Raw genomic sequence first — 17,823 nt, forward strand, 5'->3', positions numbered from 1 at the left:
GTAACAAAATTGATCTCTCAAAGATCATCACAATGAATTATACTTTAAAAATTAATCTGGTTTTTCACTTTTTTTTTTTTTTTGAGACAGAGTCTCGCTCTGTCGCCAGGCTGGAGTGCAGTGGCGCCATCTCGGCTCGCTGTAATCTCCACCTCCCAGGCTAAAATGATTCTCCCGCCTCAGCTTCCCGAGTAGCTGGGACTATAGGCATGTGCCACCACGCCCACCTAAATTTTGTATTTTTAGTAGAGACAGGGTTTCACTATGTTGGCCAGGATGGTCTCAATCTCTTGACCTCGTGATCAGCCCGCCTTGGCCTCCCAAAGTGCCAGGATTACAGGCGTGAGCCACCGCGTCAGCCTTTTTTGTTGTTGTGTGTTTTTTTTTTTTTAAGACAGAGTCTTGCTCTTGTGGCCCAGGTTAGAGTACAGTGGCACGATTTCAGCTCACTGCAACTTCTGCTTCCTGGGTTCAAGTGATTCTCCTGCCTCAGCCTCCTGAGTAGCTGGGATTACAGGTGCCCACCACCAAGCTCAGCTAATTTTTATATTTTTAGTAGAGACTGGGTTTCACCATGTTGACCAGAATGGTCTCGAACTCCTGACCTCAGGTGATCCACCCGTCTCAACCTCCCAAAGTGCTGGGATTACAGGCATGAGCCACCACATCCAGCCTCACATTTCTTTAGTAAAGATATCAAAGTTCATTGTCAGTTTTATAAAAAGTTATATAAAGCAATTTTTACTTCTAATTTGAATTAAATCCAGGCTGAATTTTCATTCTTAAATATACTGTACAAATATTGAAATGTGTTCAGTCATTTCCAAAGGGATAAAAAGTTTCACAAAGTTTTTTTACCTGGATTAGTTGTAATAATGGTTTTTGAGATTACAGTTGCTGTCATGCAGTTCCGAAATTTGTCAAAACTTATTCTTACATCTGAGACAAATATTACTGTTTGGGAAAAAAGCCATTTACAATTATTACATGGGGGGATATAAAATTACAAATATTGGACACAATCATTTAATGATGATACCTGTTTCTCGTGGCATCCAGCTCTGTGCAAGTAGAATGGATTCATTATCCCAACTGCATTGTTTAAAAAGAAGTAATACAAATTGAATACACCAGAAAAAACTGATAGTGACACATTATTTACAACAATACAAGAAAGCTTCAGTGGCTGAGGTCAGCCATCCCCAAGGTGGTCAAAGACCTCCTGGTCTTAAGGATACCAGCTTCCTCCCAGGGAGAATTTAACATCTCCACGAGCGAACATTCCTTCAACACACACTCTGCTCTAGTAACACTCTGCTCTGCCAAGTCTTTATTTTTCTAACACTTAATCACTCCAGGCTAGTTAGAACTAAAGCCTAAAACTTTAAAGTCACACTTTCAGACCCTGAAGTTAAGTGTCCCCCAATGGATATCAAGGTTCAAGGGCCTTGATGGGTTGAAAGCATTTTTCAAATCATTTCCTTTGGTACCCAGGCATCAGAGGTCTAGACAATGCCTTGTTGTACCTGGCAGTGCTTCAGGGTGCAGTCCCCGCCCTGGCCCACATGCCCTGTGCCCTGCCCTGCTCCAGGATACCTTCCAGGAAGCACAGAGGGAAAGTCTGGCTTGTTCCATGGGACCTAGTAAAACACCATTTGTTATAAAACAGAATTCAACAATAAAACTGGTCAGAGTGGAGTCCTCCTAAGCAAGTTCCATGTCATTGAAAGACCTCATTTTAAGGTGGTGTCCATAACAACTCAACATTCAAGAGTGAGGTTTATTTTTTAAAATATCATTCATCTCCTATCATTATCCTCTCTTGATATGAAGTCCATCATATTTTTGATAAAATGAAAATGTCCTGGTGATAGCAACAGGGATTTCACAATTTAGAAAAGACATTGGTGGTTACCATGTCATTGCAAAAGAAGACTCTGTTTCATCATAGAGTCTAACTTCACACCTCTGGCCTTTTCTCCGGTCTGAAGTTGTAAAGTATTTTGGCTCTCCAACCTTAGAAATGGAAAGAAATCATTACTCTTCACCTGTATGTAGAAGTATTAAAGTATTTATTGATGAAAATACTCCAATGTTCACCTTTTAAACACCAAATTAGAAATATTAAAATAGCAAAAACCAGTAATATATAGTTGATTATTTTAAAGCATCTTCTATCTCTAAACTACATGTACGTAGCTAAAGTTGTAAGTCACACAACACTTTGAAGAGACACAAGGGGACAGGTGCCTGAAGTACCGACTGAAAGTCTTTATAACATGTCACAACAAGGTTCCATGACAGGCCCCCGGGCATCTACGTGGACTCCTGGAGGGCAGGGAGTGTGTTTCCAGCACGTGTGTGTCCCCATGGCTCAGTGTGGAACCCAGCATGAGTTCATGTGACTGAATGGACCCAGCCTCTCTGGGGTCAGCATCTCCATCTTCTTAGCAAACATCAAATATAGCATATCTGTGGTATAAAAAGTGTCCACAGGAAACAAACAAATAAAGGATACGTCCTCTGCCTTCTCCCCAGAACTACCGTGGTGACAGCCACATGCGGGATACACAGGAAACTTTGACACTGTCCGATTCTGTCCATTGTGGGGTGAGATGATCAAAGAAGTGGAGATGCTCTCGCCCATTAAAGCAAGCAAAAAAAAAAAAAAAAAAAAGAGTTGAACCTAGGACCCTTCTCTCCACCCAGTAGCTTCTCATGTGGGAACGGCAGGCGCCTCTGAGAGCTGCACAGCAGCAGGTCCAGCATGGACAGTCACTGGCCGCCCCCCACCACTGCCACCACTGCATCTGTGGTGCCCAGAGAAAGGGACCTAGAATGGGCAGTCAGAGGCTGAGAGGTCAGCCTAACATCTGGGGTTGGGGAGATGAAGAACACTGTATTAAAAGGAGTTTTAAAGTGAAACGACAGTGGAGGTGAGAGGAAGAAACAACAGGTTAAATGAAAGTGTGAAGCGTGGCCAGGTACGACGGCTCATGCCTGTAATCCCAGCACTTTGGGGGGCCAAGGTGGGCGGATCACAAGGTCAGGAGTTCGAGACTAGCCTGACCAGTATGGTGAAACCCTGTCCCTACTAAAAATACAAAAATTAGCCAGGCGTTGTAGTGCATGCCTTTAGTCCTGGCTACTCGAGAGACTGAGGCAGGAGAATTGCTTGAACCCGGGAGGCAGAGGTTGCAGTGAGCCAAGATCACGCCACTGCACTCCAGTCTGGGTGACAGAGCGAGACACCATTCCCCCGCAAAAAAAAAAAGTGTGAAGAAAAGGAAATGTAAGAGGGCTGAAAGCCAAAGTGGAGACAAAAGGCATGAGAAGAAGTGACGTGACACATGAAAGGTGCCAGACACAATGAGGGTGTGGGAAAGCTGCCACAGTTTCCTGCTTACCCTACTGTATTTACTCAGGGTTGTAGACAATTCTTACTTCATTATAAATGTAATAGCACTGTCTAGAACTTGGGGAAATCGCAAACAATTGAGCACTCATTTGAACAACTGAATAGGACTGAACATAAACTGCCTACAAAGTGACCTCTCCTGTTTTTCAAGATGATCATATAACGGGCTTATTCCTCCTCCCTAAAGTATACAGATGCTCCCCAAGCGGCAGGCATGGCCTCCACAGCCAAGGCCCTGCCATCTGAGAGGGTCACATTCTCTCAGTCAGTCACCATTTAATATGACAAGCAATTCACGTTTACTTACATGAACTATCATAAGCGTGTGAGTGGTTTTTGTGGTGGTGGTTGTTTTTGTCTCTTGACTATCATCCCTCTGTATATTAAAAGATTACTCTTGGCCGGGCGCGGTGGTTCAAGCCTGTAATCCCAGCACTTTGGGAGGCCGAGACGGGCGGATCACGAGGTCAGGAGATCGAGACCATCCTGGCTAACACGGTGAAACCCCGTCTCTACTAAAAAAATCCAAAAAAAAAACTAGCCGGGCGAGGTGGGCGGCGCCTGTAGTCCCAGCTACTCCGGAGGCTGAGGCAGTGAGGCAGGAGAATGGCGTGAACCCAGTAGGCGGAGCTTGCAGTGAGCTGAGATCCGGCCACTGCACTCCAGCCTGGGCGACAAGATTACTCTTGTCCCCTTATTTATTTATTTATTTATCGACCCAGAATCTCGCTCTGTCATCCAGGCTGGAGTGCAGTGGTGCCACCTCAGCTCATTGCAACCTCTGCCTCCTGGGTTCAAGTAATTCTCCTGCCTCAGCCTCCCAAGTAGCTGGGACTACAGGTACCTGCCACCATGCCCAGCTAATTTTTTTTTTTTTTTGAGACAGAGTCTCGCTCTGTCGCCCAGACTGGAGTGCAGTGGCGTCATCTTGGCTCACTGCAAGCTCTGTCTCTCGGGTTCACGCCATTCTCCTGCCTCAGCCTCCCAAGTAGCTGGGACTACAGGGGCCCACACCACACCCAGCTAATTTTTTGTATTTTTAGTAGAGACAGGGTTTCACCGTGTTAGCCAGGATGGTCTCGATCTCCTGACATCGTGATCCGCCTGCCTCGGCCTCCCAAAGTGCTGGGATTACAGGTGTGAGCCACCGCGCCCAGCCTACACCCTAGCTAATTTTTGTATTTTTAGTAGACACAGGGTTTCACCATGTTGGCTACACTGGTCTCAAACTTCTGACCTCAGGTGATCCACCTGCCTCAGCCTCCCAAAGTGCTTCTATTACAGGCGTGAGCCACCATGCCCAGCCTTCTTGCCCTTTTTCTTTTTTTTTTTTTTTTCTTTGAGACAGAGTCTCGCTCTGTCCCCCAGGCTAGAGGGCAATGGCACAATCTCGGCTCACTGCAACCTCCACCTTCCAGGTTCAAGTGATTCTCCTGACTCAGCCTCCCAAGTAGCTGGGATTGCAGGCACCTGCCACCACACCCGGCTAATTTTTTTTTTTTTTTTTTGAGATGGAGTCTCGCTGTGCTGCCCAGGTTAGAGTGCAGTGGCATGATCTTGGCTCACTGCAAGCTCCGCCTCCCAGGTTCATGCCATTCTCCTGCCTCAGCCTCCAGAGTAGCTGGGACTTAATTTTTGTATTTTTAGTGGCGATGGTGTTTCACCATATTGGCCAGGCTGGTCTCGAACTCCTGATCTTGTGATCCACCCACCTCAGTCTCCCAAAGTGCTAGGATTACAGGCATGAGCCACTGTGCCAGGCTTTTTTTTTTTTTTTTTTTTTTTGAGACAGGGTCTCCCTCTATTGCCCAGGCTGGAGTGCAGTGGCATGATTTTGGCTCACTGCAACCTCAAGCTCCCAGGCTCAGGTGATCCTCCCCCTTCAGCCTCCCAAGCAGCTGAGAATACAGGTACATGCCATCACACCCGCCTAATTTTTGTATTTTTTGTAGAGACGGAGATTGCCCAGGCTGGTCTTGAACTCCTGGGCTCAAGTGATCCATCTGCCTTGGTCTCCCAAAGTGCTAGGATCACAAGTGTGAGTCACTGTGCCTGGACTAATTTTCATGTACTTTATTTTGTGAAACTTTACCGTTGAGGTCTATATCTCAGTCTCTGCCTTATGGCTCTGGTCTGTCCAACTACAGAGCTCAGAACTTGCTACAATTCAGACAGACGCTGATGCACCAAAAGGGAACACCCCTGTGGTGCCCCACAGAGTGCCATCCTCCCCTGCACTTCACCAGCACAGTCCCACTCCACCTATTAGACCACGGAGCCCCTATGGCAGGGCAACGTGTATTCCCACTCCCTCCCCAGTTTCTGGGCAGCTCTGAGCACAAAGGCACAGAACCAATCCCTTAACTTATTCAACTACGCCCCTTTAAGGAAAATCGTGGAGATTTTCAAGTCAATAAGCTTACCCTTTTCATTTTCATCTTTGTTTAAGCAAAGTATAAAAAGCTGTCCTATAGTTAGCAGATCATTTATGAGCAGAGTGGAGCACTGCATTTTGCATTCAAATACAATTTTATTTTACTACTCATCCACAGATAAAATGCTACTTTCTCTTTAATGAGAAGTGTTACTGTTTTCTTAATTCAACATACTACCAAGATACAGAAGAAAAGTTACCCCAGCTGATCATGACCACTCCATCCCAAACACAAATCAAGTGACCGCAACACCCCTGCCAAATTGCACTTGGCTTTGCTGGGGTTTTAACTTACCGACTTCACAGCTGCCAGCACGTTAATAATCCTCCCATTAAGACTGTGTCCATTTGCAACAATGTCACCCAATGAATAATAATCATGAGACTCTTTAACAGGTAAATGTATCAAAGAAAGTAACTTTGTGTCCACTTCATAACTGGAACAAACTTTTACTGTTGAGTGATTCTCACTGAGCAATAGTTTACAGTTGCTAAATTGCAAAAACACAAGAAAGTTATATGAAAGTGATTTTTGGATAGAAAAATATTTCCAGGTTCACATTTAAACTACATTTTTGGTTGAAATTTAGACAATACTAATATATACTTCTTACTCTTAGAAACACTGAATAATACAGCAAAACATTTTTTGTTTACAGTGCACTATCATTAAGGAAATGTTTTGAGAATCGATTCCTGTTGGAGTTCTAAGCATTCCATTTGTCCGATCTTGCCCAAGACTCTGCGCTTATTTCCTTCTCCAAAAAAATAGGAGCATAAAAGCACTCTGAAACTTTCAGGGGTTATAAGGACTGGTTGTTTCTCTCTCTTATGGACTTGGCTGTTCTGCCTTAGTGCCTCAGGTCAGGGACTGTTTTTCCTACCCCTGCTGAGCTCTGCATGGGGCAGACGCAGAACACTGGCACAGCGAGCCCGAAATGAGGAGCTCTCCCTCCTGCACCCAGTCCCTGACAGCCCTTGGACTCTGTGCCCCAGCAGCCCCCTAACCCAGCCCTTCCTCCTCCCCACCGCTCGGCCTCACTTACCTACCTCATCACTTCTCTCCCACGCCACTGCCTTGCTCTCCTAACTAAGCTTCATTCCCCTACAGTCCATCCTCCACAAGCAAAGTGATCTTCCTAAATCACAAATATGAAAATGTTATTTCCCAGCTCAAAGACTGTCTTGTGGCTACCAGTCACAAAGGCAATAATTTGGTATGAAAGCAAAGCTGTATGTGAAATACCTCTGCCTCTACCTTAACCTTCTCCTGCTGCCCATGCCCTGCGTTCCAGCAGTATCAGACTATTAACGTTATGAAACTGATATTCCTAGATGAAAAATAGCAAAACATCAGCAGTTTCATATGGCTCAACTTAATATTAACTGTTCTGGAAAAGACAGGAGGTTTCCTGTTTCTTCCCTCTACCAAGAATGTTCTCTCCATCTAACCGTCCATCCATCGCTTCCATGAATACTGAGAATCTGTTATATGCCAGACCCCATGCTAGGCACAAGGGATACGGGTGGTGAGGAAAGCAGACAAGACCTTTGATCTCATGAGGTTCACATATGTGAGGGGGAGACCCAAGAACAATGAATTAAACAATCTCAGACGGTGACTTGGGTTATGGTGACAAAAACCAGGGCAAAATCCCAGTAACTGACCATTAGCGCTACTACAAACAGAGTAGATGGGGAAGGTTGAAGAAGATGACATTTAAGCTGTAAGTCAATAATCCAAAGAAGCAAATAATCAAACAGATGGGAGAATGTTCTATGCAGAGAGAGAATAGAAAATACAAAAGTTTGACCGGGCGCAGTGGCTCATGCCTGTAATCCCAGCAATTTGGGAAGCCGAGGCAGGCGGATCACTTGAGGTCAGGAGTTCGAAACCAGCCTGGCCCATATGGTGAAACCCTGCCTCTACTAAAAATACAAAAATTAGCTGGGCGTGGTGGCATGTGCCTGTAATCACAGCTACTTGGGAGGCTGAGGTGGAAGAATCGTTTGAACCCAGGAGGTGGAGGTTACAGTGAGCCGAGATTGCACCACTGTACTCCAGCCTGGGCAATGGAGTGAGACTCTGTCTCAGTAAAAATAAAAATAAAAAGGAAATACAAAAGTTCTTAGTGCAGAATGAGTTCACAGTGTTCATGAAATGTAAAGAAATTCACTGTGGCTACAGAGAAATGAAGCTTGAGAGTCTGGCATAAGATGAGGTCAGAAAAGAAGGTGGAAAGGGGTCACAATTGATGTGAGTGTCAATGCCGTAGACTGCCGTGCCCACCGAGAGCCCTTTACAGGCTGGTACAGGGGCACAGCCATACCCTTCTCTCCAGAACTGCCAGACTCGCCTTTGAGCTGATGCCCTGCCCCACCCTGGGGGTTTGGGGAGTGGATGGACTACAGCCAGGACACTACTCTAAGGGGCCACTGCCACTCCAGAGCTCCCTCCTGGACTCCTGCTGAGGCTCCAGGTGAACCCACTTCTCTGCTCACCTTCTTCCCCGCCTAGCCTTGCAGGGTTCCCCTGAGAGCTCACCCTCAACCAACCACTCCCACAAGAGTCCTCCTCTCAAGCTCTGCTTCGAAGGAACCTGCCCTAAGATGGTAAGCCTGTGAGTAGAAGGATACCTTGATATGAAAAAAGATAGATGTAATTTCCAAAGTTTATCTTTTCTTCTCATTCAGTTTTAACATGACAAAGTCAAATTTTAGTAAATCTAAGAATGAGAAGCAAAGTACTAAACCAAAGCCATTTTTCATGTGACTCTGTATCCAAGTAAATTATGTCATAATCAAAGATAAATTTTGTAAGACAAAATTAAACTCCTCATTTTTATTGAAATAGAAACAGAACATTTTTAGTAAGATCTCTGCTAATCTGATAGAATATTATTAGTAATGATCATTCTGGCACAATCTCTGTGCCAGAGGTTGATCTCTGTGCTAGACAGATGCTTACCTAGGAGTTGCAGGGCTGAATTTTTCTTCTCTTTCTATTTCCTTTCTTTGGATCAGGGGATTTTCAATAATCACTAAAACAGAGGGTGAAGTATGATGATATTACAAAACAGTAACAAGATAAACACACTAATCCTAAATAACATCCTGTTTAATGTATAATCATCGACTCTAGGCTTTAAAAATTCCTCACCTCATTCATCTTCTCCACCATCAACATATAACATATTTTGATACTGAGATGTCAAAATTGAAATATTTATCTCCATATGTAACTAATATTCCAGCATTTATTCAAGGGATGTCTATAACTATACTGGGCCCTCCGAAGTTTGTGAAGCTTTCTGCCTTCATAGTCCATATGTTCAATGACCCTATTATTCAACTACAGAGACACCATACATTGTCCTGAAAGTTAATAATACAAGGCAATATATGATTAGGTTCTAAATAACTGATATGGGGAGTGGGCTGCTTGAGACCACAGTATTAAAGAGGAGTGTTTTCATCACCTGCATCACTCTTTTCTCTTTTTCTGTCGTGAAGGAGAGCTAGTATACATGCTTCCTTGTTGCTTTTATGAGGCTAGGGCTCATAAAAGTTATCTGTTGAGTGACTAAGTTCCACACTTTATACTAGGTACACTATCTCATTTAATGTTTACAAAAACCTAAAGAGGTATTAGTTCATAGTTGAGACCCAACAAGATTAAGAAATTTTCTCAAAGCCATAATGTAAGTAAATCTTGGAACTGGGATTTGAATCTAGACCTCTGTGCTTTCAAAGTCTCCTGTTCTTTCTACTATACGAGGCTGTTCTGTCAAAGAGATACTGGGGTGAGTAGAAGATGTAAAAGATTTGGTATTTCAACTAAAAGTAAAGTTCCTTAAAATCCCATTAACAATTCAAATATCAGTTTTTATCAAAATCTATTCAGTGGTCAAATGTCAACTTCTACAAAATATATTCAGTGGCCATTTTATATGTCTATAGAAAAACAACCAATTATAACAATAATATGAGTTGATGCAAACTGAAATATGTAATAAACCAAAGACAGTAAGGTTACCTGGTAAAAATATAACGATCATGTTTGTATGCTTTAAGTAGCATTCTGAATGCTTTGCACTGCAGTCTTGTTTTTTGTTTTTTTGAGATAGGGTCTTACTCTGTGACCCAGGCTGGAGTGCAGAAGCATGATGTTGGCTCACTGCAACCTCCACCTCCCAGGCTCAAGCCATCCTCTCACTTCAGCCTCCTTAGTAGCTGGTACTACAGGCCCACGCCACCACGCCCAGCTAATTTTTTGTATTTTTTGTAGAAATGGGGTTTTGCCATACTGCTCAGGCTAGTCTTGAACTCCTGGACTCATGCAATCCACCCACCTCGGCCTCCCAAAGTGTTGGGACTATAGGCATGAGCCACCACGCCCCACTACATCATACTATTAACACTTGACTTTTTCTGGTAAAGTTCTTGAGAATTATGAACTGTGTCTCATTTCAACTCCTTCAGTGTAGTTACCATAAACATACCACAGGAATAATACAATGGAAAAAATTTAAGAATCAATGCCAACTTACCACAGTCACCAACCCTAAAGCTGTCAGAAAGAGACTTGATGTAACCTTCATTGCCCCAGGAAGCTGCATTTACAAAATGTGCTGGTGAATCCCGAATGGTGAAGCTGAAAGTGTACCTTTCTGATCCAATATCTAAGGGAAAACCAATGCTTTTATTTTTCAAATGAAGAGTTTCAATCGCTTCTCTGCCTTTGGTGTCACATGAAAAGTTTCGTTTCAATTATAAGCAAACGATTATTTCTTTAATCAAATGACTATTGATTATGATAATAAAAACACTCAAACACATGGTACAAAATGTTTTCAGATGTATATTCTATAACATTATGCTTCCATGAATTTCAAACTGAAGTGGTAACAGGTTGCCTCCTTGCTCCCTTCCCTGGTGATCTGTGTATTTGGAGGGAAACACATGTAAACTTGAGCCATCCAGGTATTACCTTAGGTTCTCCTTTTCTCTCTTACTGTTGTTTGAACCTAAGTCACAATTCAGATCTAGTTATTTCAGTCCCAGCTACTTGGGAGGATGAAGCAGGACTGCTTAAGCCCAAAAGTTCAAGGCTTCAGTGAACTGTGACTGCACCACTGCTCTCCAGACTGGGCAACAGGGCAAGACCCCATCCCTAAAATAAAAATAAAAACAGGCTGGGCGCCATGGTTCACACCTGTAATCCCAGCACTTTGGGAGACCGAGGCGGGTGGATCACCTGAGGTTAGTTCAAGACCAGCCTGGCCAACATGGTGAAATCCTGTCTCTACTAAAAATACAAAACTTAGCCGGGTGTGGTGGTGGGCGCTTGTAATCCCAGCTACTCGAGAGGCTGAGACAGGAGAATCGCTTGAACCCAGGAGGCGGAGGTTACAGTGAGCCGAGATCCAGCCTGGGTGAAAAGAGAGAAACTCTGTCTCAAAAATAAATAAATAACTAGTAATCAAATAAAAATAAAAATTGGCCAGGCATAGCAGCTTACCCCTGTGATCCCGGGGCTTTGGGAGGCGAGGTGGGAGAATCACTTGAGGCCTGGAGTTCAAAACCAGCCCCGGCAACATAGAGGGACTCCATCTCTACAGAAAATGTTAAAACGAGTGGTGGCACTCATCTTTAGTCTCAGCTGCTTGGGAGGCTGAGGAGGAAGGGCTGCTTGAGCCCAGTTTAAGTGTGCAGTGAGCTTTGAATGCACCACTGCACTCCAGTCTGGGAAGAATGAATTCAGGGTGTTCATGAACTGTACACCCAGGCTGGAGTTCAATGACACGATCTCTCAGCTCACTGCAACCCCCGCCTCCCAGTTCAAGCTATTCTCCTGCCTCAGCCTCCCAAGCAGCTGGGACTACAGGCGCACACCACCATGCCAGGCTAATTTTTGTATTTTTTTTTTTTTTAGTAAAAACGGGTTTTGCTTTTTGTTTGTTTGTTTTTGAGACGGAGTTTCACTCTTGTCACTCAGGCTGGAGTGCAATGGCATGATCTCAGCTCACTGCAACATCCGCCTCCTGGGTTCAAGCAATTCTCCTGCCTCACCTTCCCAAGTAGCTGGGATTACAGGCACCTGCCACCACGCCTGACTAATTTTGTACTTTTAGTAGAGATGGGGTTTCACCATGTTGGCCATGCTGGTCTCGAACTCCTGACCTCATGATCCGCCTGCCTCAGCCTCCCAAAATGCTGGCATGAGCCACTGCACCTGGCGAGATGAGGTTTTTTAGCAGAGGTGGGGAAGAACAGAGTGAGACCCTGTCTCTAAAAAAAAATAAATAAATTTTAAAAATAATTAAACCTCTTTCCCTAAGCAGCCTGAGGTAATCTGTGAAAAGGGTTCGCTATTCACTTGACCTGGAGAACCCCATGAAATCATGCAAATCAAGAGGTTCCAATCTTCCTGTTCACTTTAAGAACACTCGTGAAACCGCTCAGGCCATCAAGGGTATGCATATATGAAAAACCAAGAAGTATCTGAAAGATGTCACTTTACAGAAACAGTGCATACCATTCCAACGTCACAATGGTGGAGTTGGCAGGTGTGCGCAGGCCAAGCAGTGGGACTGGACAGAAGGTCGGTGGCCCAAAAAGAGTGCTGAATTTTTACTGCACATGCTTAAAAACGCAGAGCGTAATGCTGAACTTAAGGATTTAGATGTAGATTCTCTGGTCATTGAGCATATCCAAGTGAACAACGCACCTGAGATGCACCGCCGGACCTACAGAGCTCACGGGCAGATTAACCCATACATGAGCTCTCCCTGCCACATTGAGATGATCCTTACTGAAAAGGAACAGATTGTTCCTAAACCAGAAAAGGAGGTTGCCCAGAAGAAAAAGATATCCCAGAAGAAACTGAAGAAACAAAAACTTATGGCACGGGAGTAAATTCAGCATTAAAATGAATGTAATTAAAAGGAAAAATAATAATTAAAATGAGTTATTTCAAAACAAATTATGTGCTACTTAATGAGGACCACTAGGGGTCAGCAAATACTTTTTTTCCAAAATAGAAATTTCATATTGGTTTTGCTAATTAAAAATTACAACCTGGCTGGGTGCAGTTGCTCCTGCCTGTAATCCCAGCACCTTGGGAGGCCAAGGGGGTAAGACTGCATCAGCCAAGGAGTTCGAGACCAGCCAGGGCAACAAAGTGAGACCCTCTGTCTCTACAAAAAAATCCAAAAATTATTCAGGCATGGTAGCATGCACCTGTGGTCCGGGCTACATGGGAGGCTGAGGCAGGAGGACCACTTGAGCCCAGAGTCGAGGCTGCAGTGAGCTGTGTTCACATGGCTGCACTCCAGCCTGAGTGACAGCGAGAACGTATCTCAATTTTTTTAAAAAAGTAATATAGCCCAACATACATGTAAGTTATAGACATATTCTGAACTGTCTATTAGTGTCTACCTCTAGGGAGAGGACTAGGATGGGGAAAGTGAGGAGCTGAAAAGGGGAATTTCACTTTTCAACTCTATGACCTTTGGTACTGCTGGAATGTTTTATGAAAATATAATGTTATATGTACAATGTTTTAAGTCAGTAAGCATACTTCCTCCAAAGAAAGAACACCACAGATGTCATCATAAAAAGAAGCCAAACAACACAGAAGCTTTTCTCCTTCCCTCACAGTCTGATAGGTGAATAACCGTGTTCTTTTTTTTTTTTTTTTGAGACGGAGTTTCACTCCTGTTGCCCAGGCTGGAGTGCAATGGCGCCTTATGAAGTTGGTAAAAAGATATATAGACTTTCTCAAACTATTTATTTAGTAATTCTGATCTAATTAGTTAAGATGAAACAAAGTGCATGCAAAAATGATGTGGGTACCAGATGACAGCTTTGTGTTTACCTTAAAGATAAAAGTATCATGCCTGTAATCTCAGCACTCTAGGAGGCTGAGGTGGGATGATCACTTGAGCCCAGGAGTTTGAGACCAGCCTGGGCAACAGAGCAAGACCCTGTCTCTACAAAATTTTTTTTTTCTTTTTTTTTGAGACAGAGTCTCGCTCTGTCGCCCAGGCTTGAGTGCAGAGGCTGGATCTCGGCTCACTGCAAGCTCCGCCTCCCGGGTTCACGCCATTCTCCTGCCTCAGCCTCCCTAGTAGCTGGGACTACAGGCGCCCGCCACCTCGCCCGGCTAGTTTTTTGTATTTTTTTAGTAGAGACGGGGTTTCACCGTGTTGGCCAGGATGGTCTCGATCTCCTGACCTCGTGATCCGCCCGTCTCGGCCTCCCAAAGTGCTGGGATTACAGGCTTGAGCCAACATGCCCGATCAAAATTTTTTTTTTTTTTTCAATCAGCCAGGCGCTGGCCGTGGTGGCTCACACCTGTAATTCCAGCACTTTGGGAGGACGAGACAGGGAGATCACTTGAAGTCAGGAGTTCAAGACCAGCCTGGCCAACATGGTGAAATCCCATCTCTACTAAAAATACAAAAATTAGCTGGGCATGATGGCATGTGCCTGTAATTCCAGCTATTTGGGAGGTTGAGGCATGAGAATCAATTGACCCTGGGAGGCAAAGGTTGCAGTGAGCTGAGATCATGCCATTGCACTCCAGCCTGAGTGATAGAGCGAGACTCCATCTCGAAAAAAAAAAAAAAAAGCAGCCAGGTGTGGTGGTTCACGCCTGTAATCCCGGCACTTTGGGAGGCTAAGGCGGGTGGATCACGAGGTCAGGAGATCGAGACCATCCTGGCTAACACGGTGAAACCATGTCTCTACTAAAAATACAAAAAATTAGCCGGGCGTGGTGGCGGGCGCCTGTAGTCCCAGCTACTCGGGAGGCTGAGGCAGGAGAATGGCGTGAACCCAGGAGGCGGAGCTTGCAGTGAGCCGAGATCGCGCCACTGCACTCCAGTCTGGGAGACACAGTGAGACACTGTCTCAAAAAAAAAAAGCAGAGAGACAACACTTGTGCTCAAATATACATACATATGCACATATGTATATATACATATATATATAGAGAGAGAGAGAGAGAAAATGTGGGAGGGAGGGAAAGAGAGAGCCTTGAATCAGGTACTTGACCACCCAATAGAGAGCATGACCATTGCTCTTAAGGAGTTAAACAGGCATAGAAAAATTAATCACTTAAATATACTTTGTTGTAGTCATAAGCCAAAGGTGATGAAAAATGAAGCAAAGAATTAAATAGAACTCAGCTTTTTCTGTCTGGAAAGCCTTTGACATCTGTTTTCCCAATAACTACACCGATTATTTTCTGAAAAACAAAAAGGTTACAGAAGACCAATATTAAACACAGATGTACATGGTAAATTTAATTTCATGGGTTTGTTATACTTTACTGGCTCTAACAAACATTTCTGACTTGGAACATTTAAATGTATTTATGCCATGCAAACACCTAAAAGAAGTTCATAAATGTTCAATTCCACAAGGAATAGTACAAAGTAATCCAAAAGTTAACTACTATTATAAATATAATCATTTAATCTTTAGCATGTTTCTATTTTATTTTCAATCACTAGATGGAGCACAATAACTGCCCTATGCTATCAGTCCTTATTGAATTTATCCAAAGCACATGTATAACGCAATTTAATTGGCCACAGTCTTCAAAGCTTTCCTTTATATAGGGTTTTCTAACAATCCACATAAAATAGTTTAGCTTCTTAATCCAAACATGCTGGACAGTAATATAAATTAGACTATAACAAAACTTATATTTTGCCACTAGTAAATCTAAATCCTAAAGTCCTAGATCTTAAACCTCAGAGATATTAACATCTCCTTAAAATGTTTAATGTTCTCTTTAGGAACTACCGAAAAAAAATTTTAAATGCGTTTTAAGAAATAAAAATGGGCCGGGTGTTGGTGGCTCACACCTGTAATCCCAGCACTTTGGGAGGCTGAGGCGGGGGGTCACCTGAGGTCATGAGTTCAAGACCAGTCTGACCAACATGGTGAAACCCCATCTCTACTAAAAATACAAAAAATTAGCTGGGTATGGTGATGGATGCCTGTAATCCCAGCTACTCGCGAGTTGAGGCAGGAGAATCGATTGAATCCGGGAGGCAGAGACTGCAGTGAGCTGAGATCCTACTATTTCACTTCAGCCCGGGCAACAGAGCAGGACTCCATCTCGAAATAAATAAATAAATAAAAATAAAAATAAATAAATAAAAAATAAAAATGAATATCTTTTCTGAAAAGAAAAAACTAAACTTATTTTGCTAATTGCAGCAACTGATTTTAACCTTACAATAATCTGTGGCATTTACATTACAATGAGGCTTTTAAGACTCCTACATTCTAGCTGAGCTATCAGCTAGCCTTATTGCTTATTTAGACCCATTGGTATTATTTCTTCAATTCCTTATACATGCAGATCTCACTGAATTTTGTTGAAAAATCCAACTAACGGAAATGTTGAGTAAAACTTTCTATCTGAAGAGACCATTATTAGCAAATAGTTTACCTTTCAAGAAAAACTATAACAACAATTGTTCTTTTTTAATATTTATAAATTTTAAATTATTAAAGTTATATGTAAATGTATTCCATTGTAAGAAATCTAGTTTGCAAAAGCAAAATATAGTGACTGCTCAGGGGCAGGGAAGGTAAGGGTGTGTGGTAGTTGCTTTACAATAAGTTCTTTAACTTATAAGATGATTCCACCCAGTTTTTTTTAAATAAGTAACAGTTGAGGTGTATTCAAAATCATTGAATTCCCCTATAACTCCTGCTCAAAAAGTCAATTTTCACATAATAATTTCAGAAAACACACCTGTTATAAACCTTGTATCATAAAAGCAGCATAATGTCAAATACTTAGACCATAACTTGGATAATTTGGTTAGAAAACTGCTACCGCTGAACCAAATGGTTTATTTTATTTTTTTTGAGACAGAGGTTCGCTCTTGTTGCCCAGGCTGGAGTGCAATGGCGTGATCTCGGCTCACTGAAACCTCTGCCTTCTGGATTCAAGCGATTCTCCTGCCTCAGCCTCCTGAGTAGCTGGGATTACAGGCATGAGCCACCACGCCCAGCTAATTTTGTATTTTTAGTAGAGGCGGGAGTTTCTCCAGGTTGGTCAGGCTGGTCTCAAACTCCCAACTTCAGGTGATCCAGCTGTCTCAGCCTCCCAAAGTGCTAGGATTACAGGTGTGAGCCACTGTGCCTGGCCTGGTTTAATTTTACAACGCTAAATTTGAGCATGAATTAAATTTTTCACTTTATTAAATATTTAATTAAAATAATACATCTATTAATCATTTTGAACAACTACTAGTCGTATCTACAATCATATCTTCTACTCTACATACAAATAAAGATTAATTTTCATCTAGGTGGCAGAAATACAAAGAAATTTTGGTATACTTAATATCTAACAATTATACCAATGCAATCAGTATCTATATACTTGTCAATTATAAAAGCATGTGTTGAATGAATCAATAATGTTGATGCAATCTTATCACATAAAATTTTGTTAGTGAGCAAATCACCACATCATTGAAACCTACCAGATTAGCCATATTTGGCTGCAGATCTGAAAGGGTAGTGAAGGTCCTCGTTGCAAAGCAGTTTGCCATTTTTTTAATCTGCATTTTAGAAAATATAATTTTCATATATAAATTGAATAAATGAAATAAATCATGAAAAATTCCAAGAGTTTAAAATATTATTTAGGGCCGGACGTGGTGGCTCACACCTGTAATCCCAGCACTTTGGGAGGCTAAAGTGGGCAGATCGCCTGAGGTCAGGAGTTCAAGACCAGCCTGGCCAACATGGCGAAACCTCATGTGGTAGCGGGCGCCAGTAATCCCAGCTACTCAGGAGGCTGAGGCAGGAAGAAGTGCTTGAACCAGGGAGGCGGAAGTTGCACTGAGCCAAGATCGCACTACTGCACTCCAGCCTGGGCAACAGAGCGATGCTCTGTCCCAAAAATAAATAAAACAAAATAAAATAAAATAAA

The 17,823-nt window shown here is 42.9% G+C and overlaps 1 protein-coding gene across 3 annotated transcripts in view; it reads right to left on the reverse strand.

The window, feature by feature from the left end:
• Positions 1-17,823, reverse strand: part of MEIOB (meiosis specific with OB-fold) — a 44,463-nt gene that overhangs the window by 21,448 nt on the left and 5,192 nt on the right. For 2 of the 3 annotated variants that reach the window (XM_073015020.1, XM_037990025.2), the window contains exons 1-7: positions 11,068-12,592; positions 10,403-10,534; positions 8,821-8,893; positions 6,148-6,343; positions 1,916-2,016; positions 1,040-1,092; positions 859-954 (exon numbers count right to left, since the gene is read on the reverse strand). In XM_073015020.1, the coding sequence (XP_072871121.1) occupies positions 859-954; positions 1,040-1,092; positions 1,916-2,016; positions 6,148-6,343; positions 8,821-8,893; positions 10,403-10,534; positions 11,068-11,452 (1,036 nt within the window). In that variant the 5' untranslated portion in view covers positions 11,453-12,592. Of the gene's footprint in view, positions 1-858; positions 955-1,039; positions 1,093-1,915; positions 2,017-6,147; positions 6,344-8,820; positions 8,894-10,402; positions 10,535-11,067; positions 12,593-15,047; positions 15,106-17,371; positions 17,450-17,823 lie in introns of those variants that run through there. The other variant, XM_007981888.3, reaches the window with a different exon arrangement.

This window comes from Chlorocebus sabaeus, chromosome 5 (genome assembly GCF_047675955.1).
Source record: "Chlorocebus sabaeus isolate Y175 chromosome 5, mChlSab1.0.hap1, whole genome shotgun sequence".
NCBI classification, from domain to species: Eukaryota; Metazoa; Chordata; class Mammalia; order Primates; family Cercopithecidae; genus Chlorocebus; species Chlorocebus sabaeus.